The sequence below is a fragment of the Vipera ursinii genome, assembly GCF_947247035.1.
Source record: "Vipera ursinii genome assembly, chromosome: 2".
NCBI classification, from domain to species: domain Eukaryota; kingdom Metazoa; phylum Chordata; class Lepidosauria; order Squamata; family Viperidae; genus Vipera; species Vipera ursinii.
The window spans coordinates 169,270,395-169,296,012 of NC_139513.1; the positions used below are offsets into that span (position 1 = coordinate 169,270,395).

The window sequence follows — 25,618 nt, forward strand, 5'->3', positions numbered from 1 at the left end:
TCAGAGCAACCGGTGTTCCCTTAATTTCTTTGGGAGGGGTGTCTATGGAATCCCCTTTGGGTCAGGCTACTGAAAGCTGATAGCACATTCCCCCATTCTTTTGAGATGAGAAACAGAATAAAATTCTCATGCAAACCCTGAAGTATGTAATGACAGCTGAACAAATAAGCAAGGGAAGAAACTCCCCAAACCGAATCTTGCCGACATACGAGATGAAACCTCAACCCCTTTGTGGCCCTCTGCCCCAGCCTCAATATTACTTCTGACCCTTGACCACTAAAAGGCCACTCCTCTTCTGCTGTAAAAAAAAAATTGGGGGGGGGGGAAAGAACAAAACTCCCAGGACTTTCTCCTGTAATTTTTTATATATAACTCTGGTATTTAAAGGAATATTTTCAAACACTAGCACTTCCAGACAAGGCTCCGGAATTATGGGAGTTGCAGACAAATACAACTTCCACTGTAGCTCTTGTATATTCTGCCTTTCTCTGATCTTTTACTTCTTACCAAGATCATATAGTTGCTACCCTCTGCAAATCAATGCAAGCCTGGCCCATTTCAGGGGTTCCACTGTATTAAAAAGACATATTGATAAAATGTATAAATGGTTTAGAATTGCAATTGCCTTAATATATGGTAGTTGGAAGCTACTAGAGTTGGAAATGACTAGCACGCATGTGCGGGGGAACCTTTACCTTTAATGGTAGTTGTATATGGGCTTCCCCATACTTGTTCTTCATTTATGCTTAAAATGTGTTTAAAATCCAAATTTTAAACATGTGAATTTGCTATATTAAGAGACAAAGAGTTTTAAATGTAAGTTTTCTTGATACAAGCTTTAAAAACACAACTACTGCTCTTGTTACACAAGGTTCAGAAGTGTGTATTTTTAGTTGGAGAATTACAGACACCAGACACTTCACTAAATGCTCATGAACGTCTCACCGCAGTCTGTGAGATACTGTATAGATGTGAGTGAGCTGCAGTAACTTTCTTGTCCTCCTTTAAAAGGACTATATATTTTTCATTAGTAAAATGAGGAAAGGTTCCAACTAGAAACATCCTCAAGAAAGAAATTCAGCCTCTGTGATGCCTTTAGTCCAAAGATGGAACTGCATGGGAAAAACAAACAGAACAAGAAATGTCTTGCAAACAGGCTGGAAGCAGGTCACGTTGCCATTGGATCTGACAGTTATGATATGTACACATTCCTACAGGGTATTTTTATCCTATTGCCTGCATGTTAAAAAAAAAACCTGTGGCATATGTACTCCTTTTATTTCAGCTTTTCCACAGAAAAAGAAGATGCCAATAGAGGAAGCATAACATGTGAAAACATTTTGCACACCCAATATAAAAAGAAGCATTTACAGAGGTGTTACTTCTGAAAATAGACTTCTGAAATGTTCCTCTCCTTTCCAAATATGTTCCTATTGGAGAAGGGAAGTGTAGTCCATTAGACCAGGGGTCTCCAACCTTGACAACTTTAAGATTTGTGGACTTCAACTCCCAAGAATTCCCCAGCCAGCTCTGGGAGTTGAAGTCCACAAGTCTTAAAGTTGCCAAGGTAGGAGACCTCGGCATTAGACATAGCTGTTCTGAAATACCTGATTCAACCAATGCAAATGAGAATTCATTTCTTCTCTCAAGTGGGATGAGAAAGAGCTCTGTGAAGCCAGCTAAGAAATATCTCCCATCGCTGGTGAGGGGAGGAGATCTATTTATGACATTTTTGCTTCTTAATGGTGAAGCATATAGATAGCAAATTTTTCCTTCCTTCGATTTCCATGGAAAAATTAGGAAATCCTCTCTGTTTTATTATATGTTTTAATCAAAGGAGATATTAGCTATATATTATTGCTTTATGCTTATGCTTTGCCTCTATTATTTCCAGTCTGTCGTCCGCATGTATAAAAGGAAGGACTACAAACAAAGACAACGCGTAACAAAGGATCAAAGTAAGCATCATACCTCTTGTAGCCATGGAGGTGAGGCAGAGAGAGAAATTCTTCCTTTCCTGTGTATGAAAGAGAATTAAGTGGCGCCCCCAATAGTACCTCCTGAGAGGAACCGTCCCTTACCATAAAAGGTGAGGTAACCAAAGATAGCTGTCAGCAGATACATGGAAAACATGGCCAGGACGGAGACGTTGGCTACATTCTGCATGCGACGCTTTGAAGCCCTAAGCGAGACACAAAATTTTAGACCTCATTAAAATTTAATTAGGTCTCCACAAAGTGGATGAGTGAGTTGGTAATCCAAATCAGGAGTTTGGCCTTCTTATCCTTGCTGCTGAAACCTACTGAGTCTCACGAGGGCCTCCTTCCAAAGAGAGGCCTTGTGGGAACCTAAAGGGCCATGCTACCTGTTTTTACTCCATTCCACAACCTCGGAACCTGCATTCAACCTGGCACTATATCCATATTCAGAAATCCGGATTACTGTTTCAAAATCAAGAGGTAGTTCGACAGAGGCTTTATTTTCTCTAGGAAACAATGCATCTTCAGCGTCTTGTAAGCAGCTCCTTCATCTTCTCCCCACTGTGATGTCTGGCTGTTCAAACTGCCTTCTAGAATTGCCCTTCACATCACTGTTTCAGTGAACATGATGCACAATCCACAGTCCCATTAACCATCCCCCTGCTTGATCTCAGAATTCAGCCAGGGAGGAAAGGAAGGTCCAAATGACAGGGTTCAATAGCTACTACCCATCTAGGCTTTGCCATGTTTTCTCCCCCCCCCTCCCCCATTTATAAAAAAACATCCAAAAAGCAGGAAAAATGAACTGTCTTTGGACTGATAGCACTAAGGTTATGTACATTTACCCTGAAAGAACAGGGGGAATAGCCGGCATTTTATTACCCTTTCTATCACCAGCGCATGCTGTGCTCGCCTGTTTCTGATCTGCATTACGCAATCTTGAGCCTGGTCCATCTGGCCACAACTCTTCGTTTTTCAGGTCCTGCTGCATCACTCAGCAACAAACTACACATGAGGCTGATGCTTACCTGACAAAGACCACTGTACTTTTATTTTTATTTTTTAGTGTAAGAGACTTTTTGGTAGATGTTATACAAAAACTTCACATCCCGACAAATGTTCTTTTCTTTGGTCAAATGCTAGTCTCTGAGCACAATCAGTCAGGGATCGGAACTATCTTTCTCAGAGAATCATGATACTTCCTCCTCCAAGACATGACCACCCATCAAATGATTGAAACAGATAGGGGGGGCGTGCTATGATGATTTCAAACTCTGGGTGCGAAAGTCCTAGCCCCCCAGTAACTTCCCAAGCTTCAGAAGGTGGTTTTTGCTCTCCTATATTTCTTCCATTTTATCTTTCTTTTTCACCCCCCTCCCCCATGTAATTGAAAAAGTCCCAAAGAAAAGTATTTCATTTGAGCCTTTTCCAAAGTATTACCCTCACATCTACTGTACCAATCATTCCCATAATCCCTAACAGAACTGACTAGGAATAATAATAATAATAATAATAATAATAATAATAATAATAATAATAATAATAATAATAATGAGGAGGAGGAGGAGGAGGGGACCTTTGAGGTCATCTAGTCCAACCCCCTACTCAGGCAGGAAACCCTATACCAGGGGTGTCAAACTCAATTTCATTGAGGGCCGCATCAGCATTGCAGTTGCCCTCAAGGGGCCGGGTGGGTGTGGCCAGGGTGGGCATGGCCTACTGGGTGGGTGTGGCTAGAGTGCGTATGGCCTACTGGGTGGGCGTGGCCAGCTCTACATCGTTCGCATCAAGGGTGCCTATGGGGGCCTGGGCAGGAGTGGGACAGATCTGAGGGTCTCTGGCAGAAGGAGGGTCTCTGGGCCAGGGCCAAGGCAGAGGGGACTCTTCCCTCACTGTTTCCAGGATGGCTTCGCGGGCCACATGAAACCACTTCGCGGGCCGGATCCAGCCCCCGGGCCTTGTGTTTGACATGTCTGCCCTATACCATTTCAGACAAATGGCTGTCCAGTCTCTTCTTAAAAACTTCCAGTGTTGCAGCATTCACCACTTCTGGAGGCAGGTTGTTCCACTGGTTAATTGTTCTAACTGTCAGGAAGTTTCTCCTTAGTTCTAGGTTGCTTCTCTCCTTGACTAGTTTCCATCCGTTGCTTCTTGTCCTGCTTTCAGGTGCTTTGGAGAATAGCTGGACTCCCTCTTCTTTGTGGCAGCCCCTGAGATACTGGAACACTGCTATCATGTCACCCCTCACCCTTCTCTTTGTTAAACTACACATACCCAATTCCAGCAACCGTTCCCTACATGTTTTAGCCTCCAGTCCCCCAATCATTTTTGTTGCTTTTCTCTGTACCCTTTCTAGAGTCTCAACATCTTTTTTACATCGTGGTTACCAAAACTGGATGCAGTATTCCAGGTGTGGCCTTACCAAGGCATTGTAAAGTGGTACAATAACAGACATGGTAGCTCACAAATCTGGAAGGTATAACACTGGAGAACTAGGAATGATGTGCCCCTGTGTATAGTGCCACTAACTGTGCTGATTCTTCCCTATCCAGCACTGCTGTTCCCATTTTCATTGGGGACATGACTAAGTGAATCATTTTTTTAGCGTTTTTTTTCTCTCCACAAAGTTCAAATTATTTTGCACATTGTCCTTCTGTTGGTTTCCATTCCATATATTCTTTCAGAAAATTCAGGACTTTTCCATTGATGCTGTCAAGTTTTCTTACCTGCGCAGCTCGGTGTAAATAGGAAGCACTTCTGGATGGCAAACAAAGGCAAATGCCAATATGGGGATTGCATATGCTGTCTAGAAAACAAAAGAGGGGTGGAGGGGAGTCAATTTTTGCTCTAACCAGGTCTGAAGTTCAGAATTTCTAGATTGCTCTCTTTCTCATATATGTATTGAAGTTGTTGTGAGCAGATTACAGAGAACAGCAGTAAGACTATTTTACTAAAACTCTTATTAGTAAAATTAGAAAGCCAGGTTAGTTTTTTGTAAATGTATATTATAATTTTCATTGTATTATAAATACATTACATTACAGTATATATTTTTACAGGGGAAAAATAGGAACTAGCATTCTATCCTAACATTTGTTTTTGCTACCTCTATCACCTTCACAGTTGCTTACTGATTTATTACACAGGTACACAGCCTGAGACCTCAAAGCTACAGGCACCCCTGAAAAATCTGGGTACAGCCCAAAAAGCTTCTCGAAAAGTTACTAATGAATTTTTGTGTGCATGAAAGAAGACGAGTAGTCATTTCTAAGGATGTACACTCCACATTATTTAAATAGCTTGATACCATCCTTGCAATTATGAAGCTTATTTCTGATGTTTACAGTTAAGATATAAATAGATCTACATAATCTTTAAACTGAGAAAGAGCTATCCCATCTTTATTCCAGGATGCTGCTAAATGATATTTACATTAATGTTCAGTTAAAAGATCAGTTAATTTTTTCCAGGGTATTAGAGGATTTTGAGGAAATTCATCTAGTCCAAGTATTTATTCAGCCCTGTATACCAAATACATCTTTACAATTTAAATATTAAGTTTTATAATGTATAAATTCTGCATCCGATAAGTTATTTTCAACATTCAGGTTATTAAATGGGCGTCTTTTTTCCACAAGGATGTATACTCAATTTTTTTACATATACACTCAGATTGTATCCCATCTCCATCCCCAAATAATCTACTTGCAGAATATTGTCCCCCTTCTCAAAGAAAATCTGTAATTCTAGGTATGATCACTAGGAATAATCTGGGAATCCTATTGCTCCCCCATCCCAGTGACTTTAGTACTAGATGTACTTCAATAAAATAAATGGGGGGGGGGAGAGAAATGTTCTACAGAGGTTAAGATGCTGGACTAAGTCCATAGAGATTGAGCTTCCAGCACTCCTTCTGGCACAAAACGTACTGTGTGATTAGAATATGGTAGGAGTCATATAGTCCATAGCCAAATCGTATCTCCCTGCTCTACCATTACTCTTAATGTGTTCAATGTCACTAGATTCCAATACCATCATACTAACCTGAGAATTGAGAGGAAAGACTTCGGCACTACAGATATCATCACCGGACTCCGTGGTGCTATTGATTCCCACAGTATTATTGAGGGGACAGGGGATCTGGAATTTCTTGTAAATTACCTTTGTGGTAGGAATGGAAAATGGATGGTGAGCATCAGGAAGGGGTGAATGGGACATAAAGCAGCAAAAAAAGCAGCAACCATACGCAGGGGTGTCAAACTCAATTTCATTGAGGGCCGCATCAGCACTGCGGTTGCCCTCAGGGGGCCGGGTGGGTATGGCCAGGGTGGGCGTGGCCTACTGGGTGGGCGTGGCTAGAGTGCGTATGGCCTGCTGGGTGGGCGTGGCCAGCTCTACATCGTTCGCATCAAGGGTGCCTATGGGGGCCTGGGCAGGAGTGGGACAGATCTGAGGGTCTCTGGCAGAAGGAGGGTCTCTGGGCCAGGGCCAAGGCAGTGGGGGCCGTTCCCTCACTGTTTCCAGGATGGCTTCGTGGGCCGCATGAAACCACTTCGTGGGCCGGATCCGGCCCCCGGGCCTTGTGTTTGACATGTCTGTAGGATTGTGACACATATTTCCTATCTAAATCTGACACCTTTTCTTCCTGGGAGAAGCCAGAGTTTCTGGGAATTAGGTAACTCACCGAGATGAGAAAGAAACACATGCAGGTGAGCGAAAGTCCACTGGTATAACCAAGGTAACCTGTAAAAAGAAGGAAGGGAGCAAAGGAAGTGCATCAATCTTATATACAGCATCTTGATAAAAAGCCTCTCAAAAGATTTTACAGCAAAGAAAGCTAAATATGGGAAAGGAAGCCCTCGCTAATTAGATATAACTGCTCTTAAAATAATATAACTCAGACAGCTTCCTTAGTTCTAAACTGATGCAATGGCCTTCTCAAATTCAACATCTATGCTATGATGGAAAATTTATTTATTTATTTATTTATTTATTTATTTTATTACATTTATATACCGTCCTTTCCCGAAGGACTCAGGGCGGTTTACAGGGTGATTAAAATAAAAAATACAAAAGTTAAAAACAATTTAAAAAAATTTGGGAGAAAGAGGGCAGTGGGTTCAGCCTTGGAGGACATTTAACAATTAGGTAAAGGTAAAGGTTCCCCCGCGCATGCATGCTAGTCGTTTCCCACTCTAGGGGCCGGTGCTCATCTCCGTTTCAAAGCCAAAGAGCCAGCGCTTGTCCGAGGACGTCTCCGTGGTCATGTGGCTGGCATGACTAGACGCCAAAGGCACATGGAATGCTGTTACCTTCCCACCGTAGTGGTCCCTATTTTTCTACTTGCATTTTTATGTGCTTTCAAACTGCTAGGTTGGCAGAAGCTGGGACGAATAACAGGTGCTCACTCTGTTACGCAGCACTCGGGATTCGACCCACCAAACTGCCGACCTTCTGATCGACAAGCTCAGCGTCCTAACCCACTGAGCCACAATTCCAATTGTAGAAAACAAAAATAACAGAGCAACCAGAAAAAACACACTTTTTTAAAGTATATATTTATCAAATTGACATATTGGTGTTCAAATTGGGCTTCGTTCAATTTACATTTATTTATTACAAAAAATGTATAATTGTTGATTTAGTATGGAATCGTTGATTTGATTTTGAATGTTAAGTTCACTACAGAGGGTGATCAACTACATTCAAACTGGACCAATTCAATGCCGTAGTATTGGATTACTACATTTAATGAGAGCTTGAATTAGAGGCTCTCCCCAGAGCTTTTTCAACCCTTATATTCTATGATTGTATTAATTTAGTTAAACTGATGATAAAAATGCAAGCATGCACAGGTGAAAATCTTCCATCAGCCCAGATTAATTGAATGAATTTAGATGTATCAGATTTGAGCTTGCAGTTTAAATTCAATCAAAACTCCAATTTGGAAAATCAATGCAATTGAATTTGGCAATGCACATAATGGGGGGGGGAACTATGGAACATTGCTTTTCTGCTAATATTCTTCTGTGCCCCAAATAATTCTCTGCAACAATAGGTTACAAGATCAATGTCCGTATAAGATCCTCATAGGAAGCAATGCTGATTCCCTCCAGATGGGAGTAACACTGATGTATGTGCCTCCACTCACAGACTGAAATGACACAATCTTGCCTTGAACTCTAAGGGAGAAGACCAGCGGTGACGCAAAAAAGTACACACACGTTCAGGCAATATTTATCCAAGCACACACAAGCAGAACACAGAACAAACACTTTCTGTCACTTACCTAAATGTTTCATCAGAGCCAATGGCAGGATGACACTAACGCTGACGACAACTATTAAAATTTGCCCATTCATGTACCATTCGCTGAAAATAAAGCACCACAGTTGGATTAATCCATGAACACTAAATTTATTTCACTCTCTTTTGCTGTCTCACACCCAGAGAGAGTGAACAATAGGAGGGAGGGAGGGAGGGAGGGAGGGAGGGAGGGAGGGAGGGAGAGAGAGAGAGAAAGAGAGAGAGAGAGAGAGAGAGCGCTAGCTCCTGGGTGTTTACAGACAGGCAGACTCTTGGCAGGTGTTATCTTTTTTTCATTCTTTTATCTTTAAAAAAAATCATTTTTTCATATAGACTGAAAAGCATAGAACATAATACACTTTTGCATCTGGATATTTCTTTCCCAAATTTAAATCTGTATTTACTTTAGTTAGCAAATATAACTAGCCCTATTTTAAAAAAAAACAAAACTCAAAAGAACTCTACAGATACTGCACTTTGTACATGGAAAAGCACTGTGTCCCCGTTAGAGGCCAGACATAGGTGTCAGCCCCAGTAGGTCACTGACAACATTTGACAGTCACCCAGAGAAATCAAGGATAGAGGTTGGACTGATAAGGGAGCATTTTTCTTTTCTCTCATCCAGTTGTGTCAGATTCTCAGACCTGTAGTTTTCTTGGCAAGGTTGTTCAGAAGTGTTTGCTATTGTCTCCTTCTTAAGGCTGAGAGAAAGTGACTAGTCCAAAGTCACCCAGCTAGCTTTGTGCCTAAGGCAGGACTAGAATTCACAGTCTCTGGGTTTCTACCCTGTTGCCTTAACCACTACACCAAATTGGCTCTACAAGAGGATATAAAAGGCACCAAAAGACCATTTTTCCCAACTTGAATAATCTTCAGGTACATAAATTTCAAATCCCGAAATTCTCCAGCCAATGCAGCTGTCGCTAAAAAATTTTTTTTACAGCTGAGATCCATGCATTTGCAGGGCGCCAAGATTAGGAAAGGCTTTGGGAGGAACTGCTGGAGTAGAAGTAACACTTCTCTACTGATCAACACAATTTCTATCTGTTTACAGTTAGCCCTCATGGGATGGACCAGAAATTCAGAAGCCATTCATAAGCATGACAGTATTTAAATAAGTGGGCAGTCAATAACCAAAGTGACTTGAGACTTCTCCTGCACTACGCCATTTCTTTTCTTTTTTGTTGCTTGCAGAGTTGGCCAACCAATCTGGTAAGTATTTTATTACAAGGAAACATACTCTTCTCTGTTCCTCTAGGTAGGCAGATTTCTTCCTCACACTTTCTTCCAACCTTACCACCCTCTCTTTACTCCAGGAGTCCCCAACCCCAGGGCCGGGGCCCGTTATTATTGGGCCATAGCCTGTTCAGAACTGGGCCACAGGAACGGCAGGCGAGCATGCACGAAGCTCCATTTGCATGGAGCTCTGCGCACGTACACGCTCACTGGTCACTCACGTGGAACCATCCCCTCTGGCCCCCGCCCATCCGCAAAGCGGGAAAGGCTGGAGACCGCTGCTTTATTCTATAAACATGCACATACATGTTTGATACATTATTAAAGATAAGACATTTGAGAAATTTTCAAATGCTACAACTGTTCACTGCCCTGAATCCATTATAATATCCTAACATGAAGATTGTGATATTCTGCTTGTAATAAAGAAATAATCTGTTATTTGTAATGGAACTTTTAATCACAAACTTTTATTAGATCAATTAAAGCAGATTAACATGCAAAGAATTGGAGTGCAATGGTATTGACATAACCTAATTTAAATTTGAAAGCTACTGGCTTCCAATTTGCCGACGCAGCCGCCATGGTCATCTGGAAGACGAGCACCATCTTCCGTGTCCAGTTTTGCTTTGCTAGGGGACCCTGGAAAGGGTCAAAAGTTGACCTGTAGGGGCAATCAGCAAGGAAGGGATCCCCGTTAGATTGCGGGAGGGTGGCAGCCCTTCCGCTTGATCCAGGGCAGCGCTCCAAACTGGCGGACGAAAGACCGGGCATTGTAATATGGCTCATCACTAGGCTGCAGACAGCTAAAGTCACATTTACCATCAGGCAATTTTAAAGCAGCACGGATAAGACTGAGTGAGATCTACCTTTCTTAAATCCTAATTACTCTTTTACCTGCATAAGCTGCCTAAAGTACTTTTCCCCGTGGAGAGGGAATGGAAATTTTACCCCCTCCCCTAGAAACAGCGGCAACTGACTATCCAGGGCAGTTTAAAATGTTGAAAGAATAACTGGATCCCAAATGGAATTTTATTTCTTGAAGTTTGTGGACTAAAAGATTTTCTATTTTCTACTTTCTATTTTTACTGAAGATCTGGGTTTTTATTTATAAAAAAGAAGCAAAACTGAAAAGATAATAACTTTGGGACTTAAAGAAAAATTTTAAATGGTAGGGGCGACATGTGGCTAAACCTGAAACCTCAACTTGTTATTGCTTAAAAGAAAGTTGGCTAACAGCCCAGACAAATAGATAAGACTCATATAACCTTGAAACATCAGCTGTGAAAAGCCCAGCTGTGTTCCCTACTCAGTGAAATTTTTTTTCCTTGATTGTTAAGTTTTTAGCCTAACATACCACTATGGAAGAAGATCAGAAACAAATTTTTCCCATGGATAAAGACCAGGAGCAGATTCTTTCTATGTTGAAAGCAATTCATCAAACTCTCCTTACAGCTGATGATGAAATAAGAAGTTACAGAAAAGAACAAGAAGTCACCCCAGATATGCAAACTCAAACTTTAACTACAACTAAAAAATCAATTATACAGAATACAACAGAAAAAGTAGAACAATTAAACATCATGACAGAAGATCTAACTGCTCAACACAGACAGACAATAGAAAATCCATAAAAGAAATTGACAATATGGAAAAAGGATAGACTTCCTATATAAATCAGAAGGAATCTGAGGATCAAGAAGAACAGACTGAAGAGAAGATAAACACTTCAGGACAACTACATCGAGATTGAAAAATAGAGAGACGACTTATGCGTCCTCTCAAAAAAATGGTGACCAGATGGTTTTTTCAATGTCAAACAATATATATAACAACACAAGGAGACTTGTTTGATGACTCAAAAGCACAGACATGGAAGACAATTTGGCAAAGAAAGAAAGCTAGAATAAGACTGAAGAAAATTGGGGTTTCAACATACCTATGAGAATTAAAATAGCATATACTCAAACAGATGTGTACTTTGAATATAAGATATTGTTACGAGTTGAGATAAAGAAAACTTTGGTCATTTAAAACTTAGAAGTATAAATATTAACAGTTAAATTTGAATATTGATTTCCTTATAAAGGTCATATAAAGGTGATTAAGATATATATAAGCCAAAAACTTATTGATGAATGTAATAAATATGTTTTTACTTAGTGGTAATAATAAAAACTATTAGTTTAAATATGAGATAGTAGATACAGAGAGAAAAGAGAGGAAGTATTAAACGTTGAAATAAGAGAAATTTTGGTTACCAAATTTAAGATATTTGGAAACTATTAGAAAATAAGAATATTATAGATGGTAAGAACTCAAATAGATAAGATGTGTATCCTGAACATTTGATCTTCCGATGAATTGTGATAAAGGGAATTGGGGTCATTTAAAATTTGGAAATGATAAATATTATACGTTAATTTTAAATATTAATCGAAAATTAAGATTGGGAAAAAATCACTAGGTCATTGATTGTCTAAAACGATTGAAAGTTAAAATAATTAAGATATATATAAAAACTAAAAACTATTGATAAATGTAAGAAAGTTATTTTTTATTTAATTGATATAATAAGAATTGTATTAATTTAATTTAAATATGAAACAGTACATACTAAGGGGAAAAGAGAGGAAACATTTAATGTAATAGTCTGAGATTTGTACTAAAGATAATTGTATGTTATTAAATTATTGACCAACTCAGGTGCCACATTGCTTTTCAAGTATTTAAATGTAAAATTGGAAAATCAATAAAATTTAAATAAATAAATAAATTTGAAGGCTACTTTACAGATCTTTTTCTCTTCCATCTTTAGCCCAGTCCATATGAAAAACAAGGATTTTTTTAAAAAAAAAACACAAAGGTAAAGATGAAATGTGGCTTCACTTCCACATTTATCTGATTTAGAGCTAAAAAATGTGAGATAGCATCACACATACTTGTATTTTGACATGTATAAATATACTCTAGAAATTCTGTCCACTTTATTGTCTGTGGTAGTATGGCAATATTCCAGTTCAACAACTTTTTCTACAGTTTAAATTAGTACACACACAAAATGTCATAACTTTTTACTTTTATAACATCTTGTAAGGTAGGAATGCTTTTAAACATCTTCCCAACTTTACACATGAACACTGATTGTTTAGTAACCTTTTTAAAATAACAAAAAAAACCACTTCTTTTGTCTTTCAACACATAAATGGCCTTAGATACAAGCTTTTTAAAAGGACATTCCCACAATGTAATTTTCCTTTAAATCCAGTTGCCCCTTGTTCCTTTTAACTTTCAACAACATAGTTCTTTCAGACATGGTTGTGATCTTGTAAGGAAGAAAGAGAAATATTAGTGGATTTCAATCCTAACATATGCCCCAAGGCGACATCCAGTAGCATTTCAACAGAATTTGTGGTGAAATTCTTTTCCACCCCTAAATGGAAACTCAGGGGAGAGTTTATGATTCACAAGAGAATAATCTCTGTATCTTCTTCCCCCATCTTGTTTCTGAGAATGGGGGTTAAGTCCTCCAAGCAGCAGAGCATTGTGGCTTGGTCCCAAATTCTCTTGATCAGGGGAGGAATGTGAATAAGGCAGCAAGCCCCAGAAGATCCATTTATATAGAAGGAAAAATTAGCCAATAAGACCAGCTGCTTCCTTCCATAAAACTACTCAGAAACCCCTTAGAGCAGCTCTGAAAAAAGGGCCTGCAGCAGAGTGAAAGAGGAAGAGGGAGAGGCATGGTCCTCACATACATACCATCTCTAATTTCATTTCAGATCACAATGGCCATAAACTGGCTCCATAAGGGAAGGTCACTAAGGGTTCAAGTCCTGAAATAATCATGGATCTGGTTGGGTTTTACCTGGAGGTCACAAAACTTACTTAACTGGATCAGATAGTAGATCCATTCATCCAATATGCTAGGCTTGATTAGAATTAATCTTGTTTACATTTTCTGGTGCTTTAACATACTGTGCGAATTCAACCTATTTAGAGAGTTTGTGTTCAATGCATATATTGCAAACACAATAAATTTATCAACTCAGTGAAGAGGTTAAGCATGTTTGGTGAACCCAGTCAATGTATAATTAAAACTGTAGTGGACATTGTCAAAATCCAGAAATCTTTCAACTGGGAATCACCCTAAACTTAGCATGCTATGGCTGAAGAATGCCCAAGGGTAGCAGCAATGCCTAATTAACCACTTAACCCTGGAAAATACCAAAACAATAGATACTACCTGTAGGTTTCTTTGACATTATTTTTGGAGGCATTTAATTTAACCTCCCCTAATATGGATTACAACTTCCACCAGCACTATCCATGTTGACTTGAGATGATGTGAATTATACTCCAACAGAGTGTCAGATATGGGGAGAATGATATAATTCAGCTTTCTTTCTTTCTTTCTTTCTTTCTTTCTTCTTTCTCTTTCTTTCTTTCTTTCTTTCTTTCTTTCTTTCTTTTTCTCCCTCTCTCCCTTTCACTGAGGAACTGCTGCATGTTCATCTGTCCTGTGTTATTTCAAACAGAATGAGGTTAGGAGGAAGAAGAGTGGGGAGTTTTGCTTACCCATTGTTTGCTGTCAGCCCTAAGAAGGTTTGGATCACAAGTGGAAGTTCAGATTTAACAATGAACAAGTAACTGGACATAGCTGTGAAAAGAGAAAGCTGTCAGGATCTCCTGAATTTCCTTTTTGAGGAAGAATGAAAACTGTGAGATGGCATTTGATTGCCCACCCTTATCCTCATGCTGAACACTGGATATTGGTCACAAATCTCCGTTTGTAGAAGTCAAGATCACAATCCCCCAGAATCCTTTACTCAGCCTTCTTCCTTGAACTACACACACACACACACACACACACACACACACACACAATCAGAAGCAAATGTATGCAAATATACACCACTTAGTTTTCCTTTTCTGACCCAACAGGGAAGTGGGAAAGCCTTACCTCCGATGTTGTGTATTGAGATTATGACAGCAGCCACCACTTTGCCCCCATGGCCAAAGGCCTTCAATCCCAACTGTTCATATGCTCTAATTCCTAAATAGGAGAGAGAAAGAGAAAAGGGGTTCAGATAGGTTGGTTTGTAATTCTAGGGTGATAACACTACTAGTCCATTCATCTTAACCACTGTTCAAATTATGCTCCTTTCACACTAGCAGTCAAGCTCATCAATCCAGTTCTGGTAGGAATTAACATATTCCTCAACATACTGAGTTTAAAAAGCATGCAGCTCCTTGGTAATAATGAGAACCTAAGGACAAACTGTGCTCTTCAGCCACAAGCTGCCAGACCAGCTTCCTGCATGGCTCACTGATCAATTTCAAAATCACATTTCAAGGCATCTATAGCCTGCACTAATTCTTGTTAGGCCACAGTCCTTGAAGAACAAGACTTTTCATGATGCAAACTGATAGAAGGCATGGGTTCTAAGAACAGTAAAAGCTTCTGAACACCATTCTGAAATCCCTTCAGAATGCACCCCTGCATTCTATTAATTCCATTTCTACCTTCAATGTGTGGTATGGCTAAGTTCAGTGTCTTACACTGTGGCCAGTAACAAATATTATGGAGTCTCCTGAACTGTGACTTACCAACAACTCCAGCACACTTCAGCAGCAGATGAATGGAATAGGAGGAAAGCAAAGCAATGCAGATCAAAAGGATCCTGGAAGGACAAAAATGAATGTCAGCCCAATGCTTCTTTCACAGAAATGGACCAACTCTGAAATGCCTCTTCTATGGAGACAAAGAGAACTCTTTCCAGTCCTCATCTGGACTGTGAGTTCTAGCCCAACCCTACTTGAATTCACAAGTTCTATCCAATCCCTGCTTGGGAATTAGTTCTTATAATCCATTCAGCAGAAGACCCACAGGTGGAAACTGTGGCTGAATTTCTACTTGCTTCCTCCCCCTTGGATTGCGATTTTTTTTTCCTGGGTACCATACTGTGGGAGTTACACTCACACAAAGAGGATGATTCCCGTATTCCTCATGGCATAGGCCAGGCCTAGGATGCCACTCCCCATGATGGCGTTGCTCAGATTAAAGACTGACATCCCAAACGAAGTCTTTCCCTCAAACTGCAGCCAAGATTTAAGAAAAGAAACAAAAACCAAATTTCAGAAATGGGGTGGAAAAAAGCCTTTGGGCCATGTGGAAAACAAAGCACTAATCCTAATATAAGTATAATAAATGAGGGTGAAGTGCAAAAATGATACCAACCATTAAATAGCAAGGGTCATCCAGAAAAGAAAATTGAAATGTCAGAACACCTGGCCTGCATGAGTGTCCCTATAAAGTTACCATTATATAGTGGCCAACACTGTTACCAGTCTGATTCTTACAGATCTGTACCTTATTCCATATATTTGTATTTAACTCAAGCCTGGGAACGTAGCAGAATAAAAACTTCTAAGACACAACATAAAATTGTTCTCAGAAGAAGAGATGATTCAGGGTGAACAGAAGGAAGCAATGACAGTCAAATGAAAATAGACAAGGAGATAACAGAAGGCTATAAGGTGGGGCTGGTTAAGCCTTGTTGGAAATTATAAATATGATATTAATAGATAATAAAATATAATGAGGTAATACTTCTAAAAATCTACATGATATAATATTCATGCTAACAAGAAGAAACATGACACAGCATGGGCAATGTCCAATTGAAGTCTGAGATATTCTTGGAACCATATCTTATGTCTCAATGCAAGAGTTGTGCAATGACGTTTTCCCCCCATATAAAAATAAATAAATAAGTGACACTTGTACAAGGAAAATACTTCAATCCTGTTCCATTAGGTCTTGCTGGATTGGTAGACATTTACAAACTGCATTAAGAAATAGCTGAGACATTTGAATTTTACTTTCAAGGATCAGTAGAGGAATGGGAATCAACAGAAGCTGGTTGCTTCCATGATGGAAGTAATGTCATGACATCCCACTGCAAGTTCTGCCCTTTTGTACAGTATGTAAGTGCAATATATTGCACATATAAAAGATGGGTCCTTGGTGCTTGCTGAGTACTAGCACAGTGCTTGACTAGCAATGATAATGTAACCTGGTTCGGGTAATGAGATGTCTACAAGAAAACAACCAAACTCAAAGAGCACCAAGGACCCCTCATGTCAACCCTGAGCTACAATTATTCTCCTTTATTAGTACATATAAAACAGTAAGTCTTCCATCACAGTTCTGGACTCCCTGTGGACACAGCTGAGTTGAAAATATGACTGACAGACATTATCACCTACATCAGTGAATTGGCTGAATTTCTTGCTGGCAGCATTAGGCAAGAAGCCATCTTGTTCTGCTGAAATACGTTCCTCTTCCTCATACCTGAAATGGAAGAAGCAGAAAAGGTCAGTGGAGTCCTATACCAGAACTGCATCTGTTTATCATCATAAATCAATGGCTCAAGCTAAATATTATACAGGTCGTGCTCTGTTCTAATTCAAGTATCCGAATCTTTAGAGAAGATGGAAAGGAATGAAAAGAGAGAAAACAAAGTAGATGGAACCATCATGTGTTATTGCACTTAGCCCAGGGGTCGGCAACCTCGGCTCTTTTATGACTCGTGGACTTCAACTCCCAGAATTCTGGGAGTTGAAGTCCACGAGTCATAAAAGAGCCGAGGTTGCCGACCCCTGACTTAGCCTAAGTATTGAACTATTAATGTGATTTATATATTGTTTGGTTGTTCTAATAAAAATCAGTGGGTTAATTTAAATATATATATATATATATATATATATATATATATATATATATATATATATATATATATATATATATATATATATATATATATATATATATATATATATATATATATATATATGTATATATATGGCAATTTTGATTCTCTTGCCAAATTCTGATGTAACCATACAATAAAGCCAGTGCACTAATATTAATGAATTAAATTGTTACTAAGCCTTGACTTTGCTTCAAATATTTGGAGATAATTACTATGTCAGGTTGTAACAATTATCTTGAATTGGGAACAGCTAGACCACCTTCCCCAATCTGGTGCCCTACAGATCTGCTGGACTAATTCCCCAAATCCCTAATAAACAGCCAATGGCATGAGATAGAAAGCTTAGTAATCTGAAACCTCTTAGTGGCATAAGGCTTTCTTACTGTTGCTTAATGAACAGGCTAGATGGATGGGTGTGTGTGTGTGTGTGTGTGTGTGTGACGGGAAAAGAAACCAACACTGTCAATCATTCTAACTTACATTATGGGCAGTCAAAGTTTGGAGCCTAAACTGAACTGCCATTCATACAAGCAAACCTCTACTCAAGCCCTCTATATAGCCTCTGATATCCCCCAGCATGGTTAAAAGCAGATTTTAAAATACCATAGAAGGCTGCTGAGGGAGTGGACTTGCAGCACATCCATTTTTCGCCAAAATGGTTTCATGTACAGAGAGGATAGAATATGAGCTATTCAATGAAGCCTCCAGTATGTTCTGGTATCAGCCAAGGCTGATACAGTGAGGCTGATACAATGAGCTTTTACTCTCTGCTCTGCCTCTCAAAGAATTCTCAATAGATGAGCTAAAAGGTCTATGCCAGGGGTCTTCAAACGTGGCCCTTTTATGACTTGTGGACTTCAACTCCCAGAATTCCTCAGCCAGCGTGCCTAGCTGAGGAATTCTGGGAGTTGAAGTCCACAAGTCATAAAAGGGCCACGTTTGAAGACCACTGGTCTATGCAATTCTACTACTAACTTCCATAGAGCAGACCTGCTTCTTCTCAAACTGGAGGCTCTGTTTAGACATCATAGCTGGTTTATCGATCTATCCCTAAACAGACGTCAGCTATGCTTTATCACCAAGTCCCACAGTTGCATACATTTCCAACGTAAGAGATTATACAATGCGCAGCTCAGGATTGAACTGTGGCATCCTTGGGTGTTCTCTGAGCTTGGTCGTTTGCTTGCAGATATTTCATTACCCAACTAAGTAACATCATCAGTTAGTTGACTCCCTGTTTATGTAAAGTAGCTTTCCGTGTCAGCCTTGGTAGGAATGTGGTTTTCTTCTTGATAGTCCCTTAATTAGGGTATTATTTTCTCCTTGATTGTTTATCTGGTATTAATACCTGCATAGCTGGGTGTTGGGTGCTTGAGATGTGTTCTGGTCTTTTTGTTTCTGGTCCTGTGTTCTGGTTTTGCTGGTGTTTTTTTAATGATGTGTCTATATATCAAACCTGAGATCAGACTCTGTATGGTTACTTACACTTGCCATTTAGTGGTCCAGTGGCCAATCTGGAGCATGAAAAATAGTTATTCACATGTATATCTGCCATTAATTCCTGGACCAAAGAAGCAACTGGAAAATCTAGTACCCTTGCTAACTGAAAGCGCCTGTCGATTATGCAAAATGGTGCTCCCTGAAGCCAGTGCAAAGAACCTGTGAGAGTGCCCCAGATTGTTGGGTGCAATTAAGCTGACTTTGTAATAATGCCGCTTGGGGTGTGTGTGAAAGCCCTAATAAGCAGGCATATACATAGAATGAAGGCTACTGCTAAGCTTGTAAGCCGCCCTGAGTCTTCGGAGAAGGGCAGGATATAAATGGAATTAAAATAAAAAAAAAATAAAAAATAAATTAAGCCAATGACTTTTCACAGTATTTCTATGACACATCTTCACCACCAGGTGGGAACTGAAACAGTTTTGAGTAGTTTTATTGAAAATAAAAAATGGGGGGGGGGGGATCCTGAATTGGAAGATTGACAGAACATGCAACTAACGAAAGTTGTTTGTTTGTTGCTGGCAGAGTCGTTTCTAACACTTTGGAGGTGAGACTTGATGATCTGCGTTTTAGTTTTACCAGTAGAAGGAGTTGCTTCTCAATCTGTATTTTTCTGTATTACCTCCAGGGCTCTTTATGTTACAGGAATATTTTTCCACATGTGGGGGAATTACTCTGATGTCTCTTTGCCTAACCTGAATTCCTGCTTTTCTGGCTTCGATTCTGCCTGCCTCAGTTAATTTTCACCTTTCTCCCATGTTGCCCAATTCTGCATGCCCAACCTTCTCTTCTTCATAACTTCCAAACTAAGAATATATAAATTGTCGATTTCACTCTCTTCACCATTTTCCCAAGCCTTAATTTTTTTTTCTGCTCCATTTCTATACTTACTTATATTTGTTTTGAAGGCTGCCCAAAACTATATATATACAATTAATATGCAAATTTCTCCCAAAATCCACAATTCATATACACATTTTCCTAATATAAATTCCACAAGTATTTGGTTTATTAATCGTAATTAATATTTTATGTTGTTTCTTGTTGTTATCCTTTCACTTGTAAGCTGCTCATCTCCCCTTGCAATAATCTTTGCATTGTGTGCTGTATTTCTAAGCGGTGGCCTTCTTCTGCAAAGTGGAGATACTGCAGGAACATAAATGCATGCTTCAGTTCGCAAAACTTGCAAAGTTGTGAATTCGGTTCATTTTCATTTTGATTAAACCACTGCTTGTTCAGCAACTAGTTATGATGGCACTGATTGAGGTCCTCATTATTGTGACTGTTGCAGTGTCTCCACGGTCATGTGATCACAGTTTGGGGACTTGGCAGCCAGCTCACAATTATGTCACAGCATCCCATGGTTAATTGTGAGCTTCACTGCTGATTTCTGAAAAGCAAAGTCAAAGGGGAAGCCAAGCAGATGTCACAAATGGTGATCCACTGACCACGGGATACTGCAACCATGTTGGATTCACAACACCTGGGAATGCCACAATTGCCATTGTAGGTTGGCAAAGTGACGTGTGGCACTTTATGACCCCATCACTTAACAATGGAATTGCCAGGCTAAATCACCACAGTCAAGAAAGGACTACCTCTTATCCTTAACCCTATAAATCCAATAAAATATTTAAATAGAAAAAAGAAAGGACTACCTGTACGTTGATTTATTGCATTAATATCTCACCTTTTTAATGGGAGCTCAGTGTGGTATACATACAGAGTCTCCCACTTATTTTATCCTTCTGAGTGTGAGGTAGGCAGGGCTGAGACAATGTGATTGGTCTGAAGTCAGTCAGTCAGGTTCACAGTCAAGTGGGAACTTGATCTGGGTCTCCTGGTCCCAGTCTAACATCTTAACCGCTACGCCATAGAGGGTGTATTCCCAACCAATTTCTCTGCCATTCCCCAAGACTCACCCGTCCTCCAGGACAGCTGCTTTGTCACTGTCAGGTATGGTACCATTGAATCTTTCAGTGCCAACCTCGTTTCCCAGTTTTTGCAGTTCCATCTTCGCAGTCAGTCGGGTGTTTGCACACAGATGTGGGTAACGTAGTAAACCGCCAGCAGCAGCAAGAGCAATGAAATGGGTTCAGCAGGATACCTGAGGACATGAGAAGACTTCAAGAAGCAGCACTCAATAATACTGCGGGGTGGGGGGGAGGGCCTGGAATTAGATAGTACTAAGAATACAAATATTCTACTCCCAGCTGCAGAAAGGGTGTGGAATGGGGGGAAGGGGCACTGCCAAAATAGTTCTGCCACTCCAATGAAAAAGCACGCCAAGAAACATACAGCGATTCCAACCCCATGCCTGGAGGAGAGTCTGTCCTGACAGAGGGTAGGTGAGGAAGGATGTTAGCCTGTTCCCTCTCCCATCCACACCTTTAAGCATGAATTGGCAGGCTGCTTCCCTAAGCATTTTCACACACATCTGCATGTTACTGCCAAGAAACATGGCACGTACTCACATACTGGGTGGTGCACAAACTGCTCAATCAGTCCTCCTCCCCTAATAAATATTACACACTCGGGTAAGAAAAAAAGCACTAAAACTCATAGGAGGAAAGCACATAAGCCATTTCTTCTTTTTCTCCTCTTGGATTTCTCAAAGATTCCAGTCTCTTCCACTTTTCTCAACCTGGTGCTCTCTGGATAGGTTGGGGATACAATACACGCACATGCTACACCTCCACCCCACGCTTTTTGATCTTTGGGATCTCTGCAATTAGACTTCTGAAACAGCCAATTTATTCCAGTTGTTTCCAGTTGTTTTATATTTGTCAAAGTTTTTGGAAGAGGGCTTTGTTTTGTCTCTGTCTGTGTCTGTTTGTCTGTATTGTTTTGCTGCTAACCACTTCAGCATCACTGGACATTGCTGTCTCACACAATACCTGCAATATCAATTAACAGTGCTGTCCTAGAGGCAAAAATACTTGTTCATTTGACCATTATACTCTGTAGCCCTTAAGTTCAATGAACAGTTTCCAGCATATTGTTAGCGGCGAAGTCATGTCCGACTCATCGTGACCCTATGGACAAGGTTCCTCCAGGCCTTCCTGTCCTCTACCATCTTCTGGAGTCCATTTAAGCTCACGCCTACTGCTTCAGTGACTCCATCCAGCCACCTCATTCTCTGTCGTCCCCTTCTTCTCTTGCCCTCAACCTTTCCCAGCATTAGGCTCTTCTCCAGTGAGTCCTTCCTTCTCATTAGGTGGCCAAAGGATTTGAGTTTCAGCTTCAGGATCTGGCCTTCTAAAGAGCAGTCAGGGTTGATCTCCTCTAGGACTGACCGGTTTGATCGCCTTGCAGTCCAAGGGACTCGCAGGAGTCTTCTCCAGCACCATAGTTCAAAGGCCTCAATTCTTTGGCTCTCAGCCTTTTTTATGGTCCAACTTTCACTGCCATACATTGCAACTGGGAAGACCATAGCCTTGACTATACGCACTTTTGTTGATAGGATGATGTCTCTGCTTTTTAGTGTGCTGTCTAGATTTGCCATTGCTTTCCTCCCCAGGAGCAAGCGTCTTTTAATTTCTTGGCTACAGTCCCCATCTGCAGTGATCTTGGAGCCCAGGAAAATAAAATCTGTCACTACCTCCATTTCTTCCCCATCTATTTGCCAGGAATTGAGAGGGCCGGATGCCATGATCTTGGTTTTCTTAATGTTAAGTTTCAACCCAAGTTTTGCATTCTCCTTCTTCACCCGCAACAAGAGGCTCTTTAGTTCTTCTTCACTTTCTGCCATTAGAGCGGTATCATCTGCATATCTTAGGTTGTTGATATTTCTTCCGGCAATCTTAATTCCAACTTTTGATTCCTCTATCCCTGGGCACTAACTCCTATAATAAGTGAGTGAGTGGTTTCTATAGGATAATTTAGGCAGAAGTGGTGGAAATCAAACTCATGATGAAAGTTGCAGTCCAAAATTTGATTGGAGGGCAGTAATCTGAAAAAACTGATGTTGGGAGTTCAGTTCAGGCAGTCTGACCAAAAGCCTGAAAATGGTGAGATTTTAGCCTCTATTTAGCATGCAGAAATGTGAGACTGGCAAATCTGAATAAGCAGGCGCCATATGAGCCTAATTAACATAAAAGACTGCACTGTTCCCACCACCGCCCCACCCAGCAGTATGCATCTTAGGTCTTTTATTTACATTACAAGCTGAAGTCAAGAGTTAAAATCTTTTACCCAACTCTGAAAATTACAAAAACAAAACATGTAGTGTACGTCTGCCAGGCAAATTGTACAAAAGCCACAGATTGCTGACCCCCTAAAACTGAGGATAGCAACAGACCTCTGCAGTGTAATATTATTGGGAAGGACAGTTAGGTTTCTAAACTGCACCACACTATACATTTAACATAAGAGAAATCCTGAGGGAATGGGGAAGGCAAAATTCCTTAATGCATTCCTAAGGCACACTTATATCTTCATATTACTACCTAAAGCAGAGGTGTCAGGTAAATGAGACCTTTAACTTTCATCCCACTCCACAGTAATCCAATCAATCCCTCCCACTTCTAGATGTCTGGAAGAGAACTCCCATCAATGCTAATGGAATAGTCCCAGGTTTAGAGAGGCACACCTGCCTGTGGGACCTGGGAATCCAAGGGTTAACTGTGCCACCTGGGAAAAGCTCTGAGGCTGGGTGGGGCAAAAATGCAAATGGAGATGTCTGATTGGTGTGCCTTGATCTTTAACCGCATCCTTCCCTTGGAGATATATTCCCACAGAAAACAGAACAAGAGCTTTCTATTCTGGTGGGATGAGCCAATGGGTCCTACCACTGCTGGGAATAATAACTGTGACTGGATTCCTCAGTTCTTTCAGGTTGTGGGAGGTACAAAACTGCAACTGCGGAGAACCGGTGCCCTCTAAATATTGTGAAACAATAGCCATTCCAGCCAACTTGTCCAATGCTGCAACACTTGGGAGGGTTGTTGTCCTTACTATGGCATGAAAGGGGTGAATGCAAAAACTGCATAAAGTTTACGGTCCAGTGGTATGTTCTTTCCAAAACAAAGGTTGGCTAGGTTTCCAAAACATGGCAGGCTGATTTGAAGCTCAATGACCTATGTGAAATTAGCCCCCTTGAGTAGTTTGTTGTTCAGTGTGTTGGGTTAATCATTCATTAACCCAGGTGATGGGTTAACCATGGTTAAGTAACCAAGGGTAATTGTCCTGCAAACACAGCTGACTGGTGTCCCAGCTTTGGTCCTGGTGTTTCCATTTGGTCATGTCACTTGTGATTCTAAGTCAAGGATTCCTAAATTTTCTGCCACCACCCCTCCTTTTAGTGTAATCTTAATATATACACCTCCCCTAAACATCCAAATATGAAGAAGAATACAAAGGAGCATTGAAAACAATACACTGAAACTATAGGGAAGTTGGATTTATTCTAACAAGGTAATTGAAAGGTTCTTTACCTCTCCCTTGGATTCTGCCTGTACCTCCCCAAGGGACGTATATACCTCACAGTTTGGGAAACTGTATTCCAAAAAGACACCTAGGGTATAAATCAGGATGCAAACATGGGAGTTGGAGCCTGGGCAAAAGGAAAAGCTGGCCTGATGGGGTTGACTACGAAAATGCATGCAACCCACAAAAACCTATTCCCAGGACACTCCTAAAGTAAAACAGGTGGGAAGAGAGATTGTTCCTATTAACGAACAATCCATGAACACAACTATGACTGGTACTTAAATATGTTTATTTAAGTTCGATTGTGTTTAGAGTGGCTTCTTCTCAGAGAATTGTACATAAGATAAAGAATTATATCATTAAGTTTAATAGTATTTTGTATGAGGCTTTCCTTTACCTAAAATTTTAAGAGTTTTACCCAGTGTTTTTAAACATCTGATTAAACACCATGATTTATTAATTGTAGCTAATGATGATGACAACAGGAGGTTTACACATTGCACAAAGCCTTAATATGGTTTTGTTCTTGATCAAGTGTTGTCTAAACCCTGCTTGCAACAATGGTATAGTTTGCAAACCTACGGCTTAGTATGAATGAATGCAGCCAATCATAGCTTGTTTAATAAACCACAAGCAAACCATGAGTCCAGATCATAGTGCAAGGGAACTTTGTCAGTCCTTTTCTAAGTATCAATAAATTGGTTTGAAATCAAATACATCTAAACCACCCAGGAAGGACAGACTCATTGTGCACACAACTGGGCACTCTTAATGAACAGCCAAACATGACTAGGCTGTCATTTCACCACAGCACAGCACTACCACCCCCACAGTCTTCACCCCATTTCAAGGTCTGAAATATCATCTTGATTTGCAAACATTATAAAGTGATAAATGCTTATCTTAAAGTTGTGAGAAAATCTTTTAGACTCTGGCCCCAATCCGTCAAGGAAACTCTCAAAAGATGATTGTCAGCTATGATGGGAAATCAACCAAAAATGGTTGTACCCAATAGCAGAAGGGCCAGAAAGATTATTTCCTTTTGTATCATATGCACACGCACACATGCACACAAAGACACACAAACTTCCATTTCTTCTCTTCCCATTTTTTTGCTCTGTGGTTGGTTGAGAACCTGAATTATTTACAAGGAATGTCTAACAGATTGTACGATGCAATACAGAGTATTGGATCTAAAAAACTGTATTATAAAAAAATATGGTAGCTATGTTTGACAGAGAAAAAAGAAGTGAACAATGCCACATTATACATAATGATAAATTAAAATAGATGTATACTGATAGAATGTTCACAAAACATGGGAAATAGATGTTAAGATGTACAGTACCAGTAGAAAAGATAGCCTGATCCATATGAGAAATTAATGTTTAA

General features: G+C 40.1%; 1 protein-coding gene across 2 annotated transcripts in view; it reads right to left on the reverse strand.

Annotated features, from left to right (window-relative positions):
• Nucleotides 1–25,618, reverse strand: part of SLC38A5 (solute carrier family 38 member 5) — a 49,384-nt gene that overhangs the window by 11,784 nt on the left and 11,982 nt on the right. For both annotated transcript variants that reach the window (XM_083354147.1, XM_083354148.1), the window contains exons 2-12: nucleotides 20,719–20,903; nucleotides 16,791–16,875; nucleotides 15,502–15,617; nucleotides 15,129–15,202; nucleotides 14,482–14,574; nucleotides 14,097–14,178; nucleotides 8,269–8,351; nucleotides 6,664–6,722; nucleotides 6,024–6,140; nucleotides 4,706–4,785; nucleotides 2,082–2,182 (exon numbers count right to left, since the gene is read on the reverse strand). In XM_083354147.1, coding sequence (XP_083210273.1) covers nucleotides 2,082–2,182; nucleotides 4,706–4,785; nucleotides 6,024–6,140; nucleotides 6,664–6,722; nucleotides 8,269–8,351; nucleotides 14,097–14,178; nucleotides 14,482–14,574; nucleotides 15,129–15,202; nucleotides 15,502–15,617; nucleotides 16,791–16,875; nucleotides 20,719–20,810 — 982 coding nt within the window. In that variant the 5' untranslated portion in view covers nucleotides 20,811–20,903. The remainder of the gene's footprint in view (nucleotides 1–2,081; nucleotides 2,183–4,705; nucleotides 4,786–6,023; nucleotides 6,141–6,663; nucleotides 6,723–8,268; nucleotides 8,352–14,096; nucleotides 14,179–14,481; nucleotides 14,575–15,128; nucleotides 15,203–15,501; nucleotides 15,618–16,790; nucleotides 16,876–20,718; nucleotides 20,904–25,618) is intronic.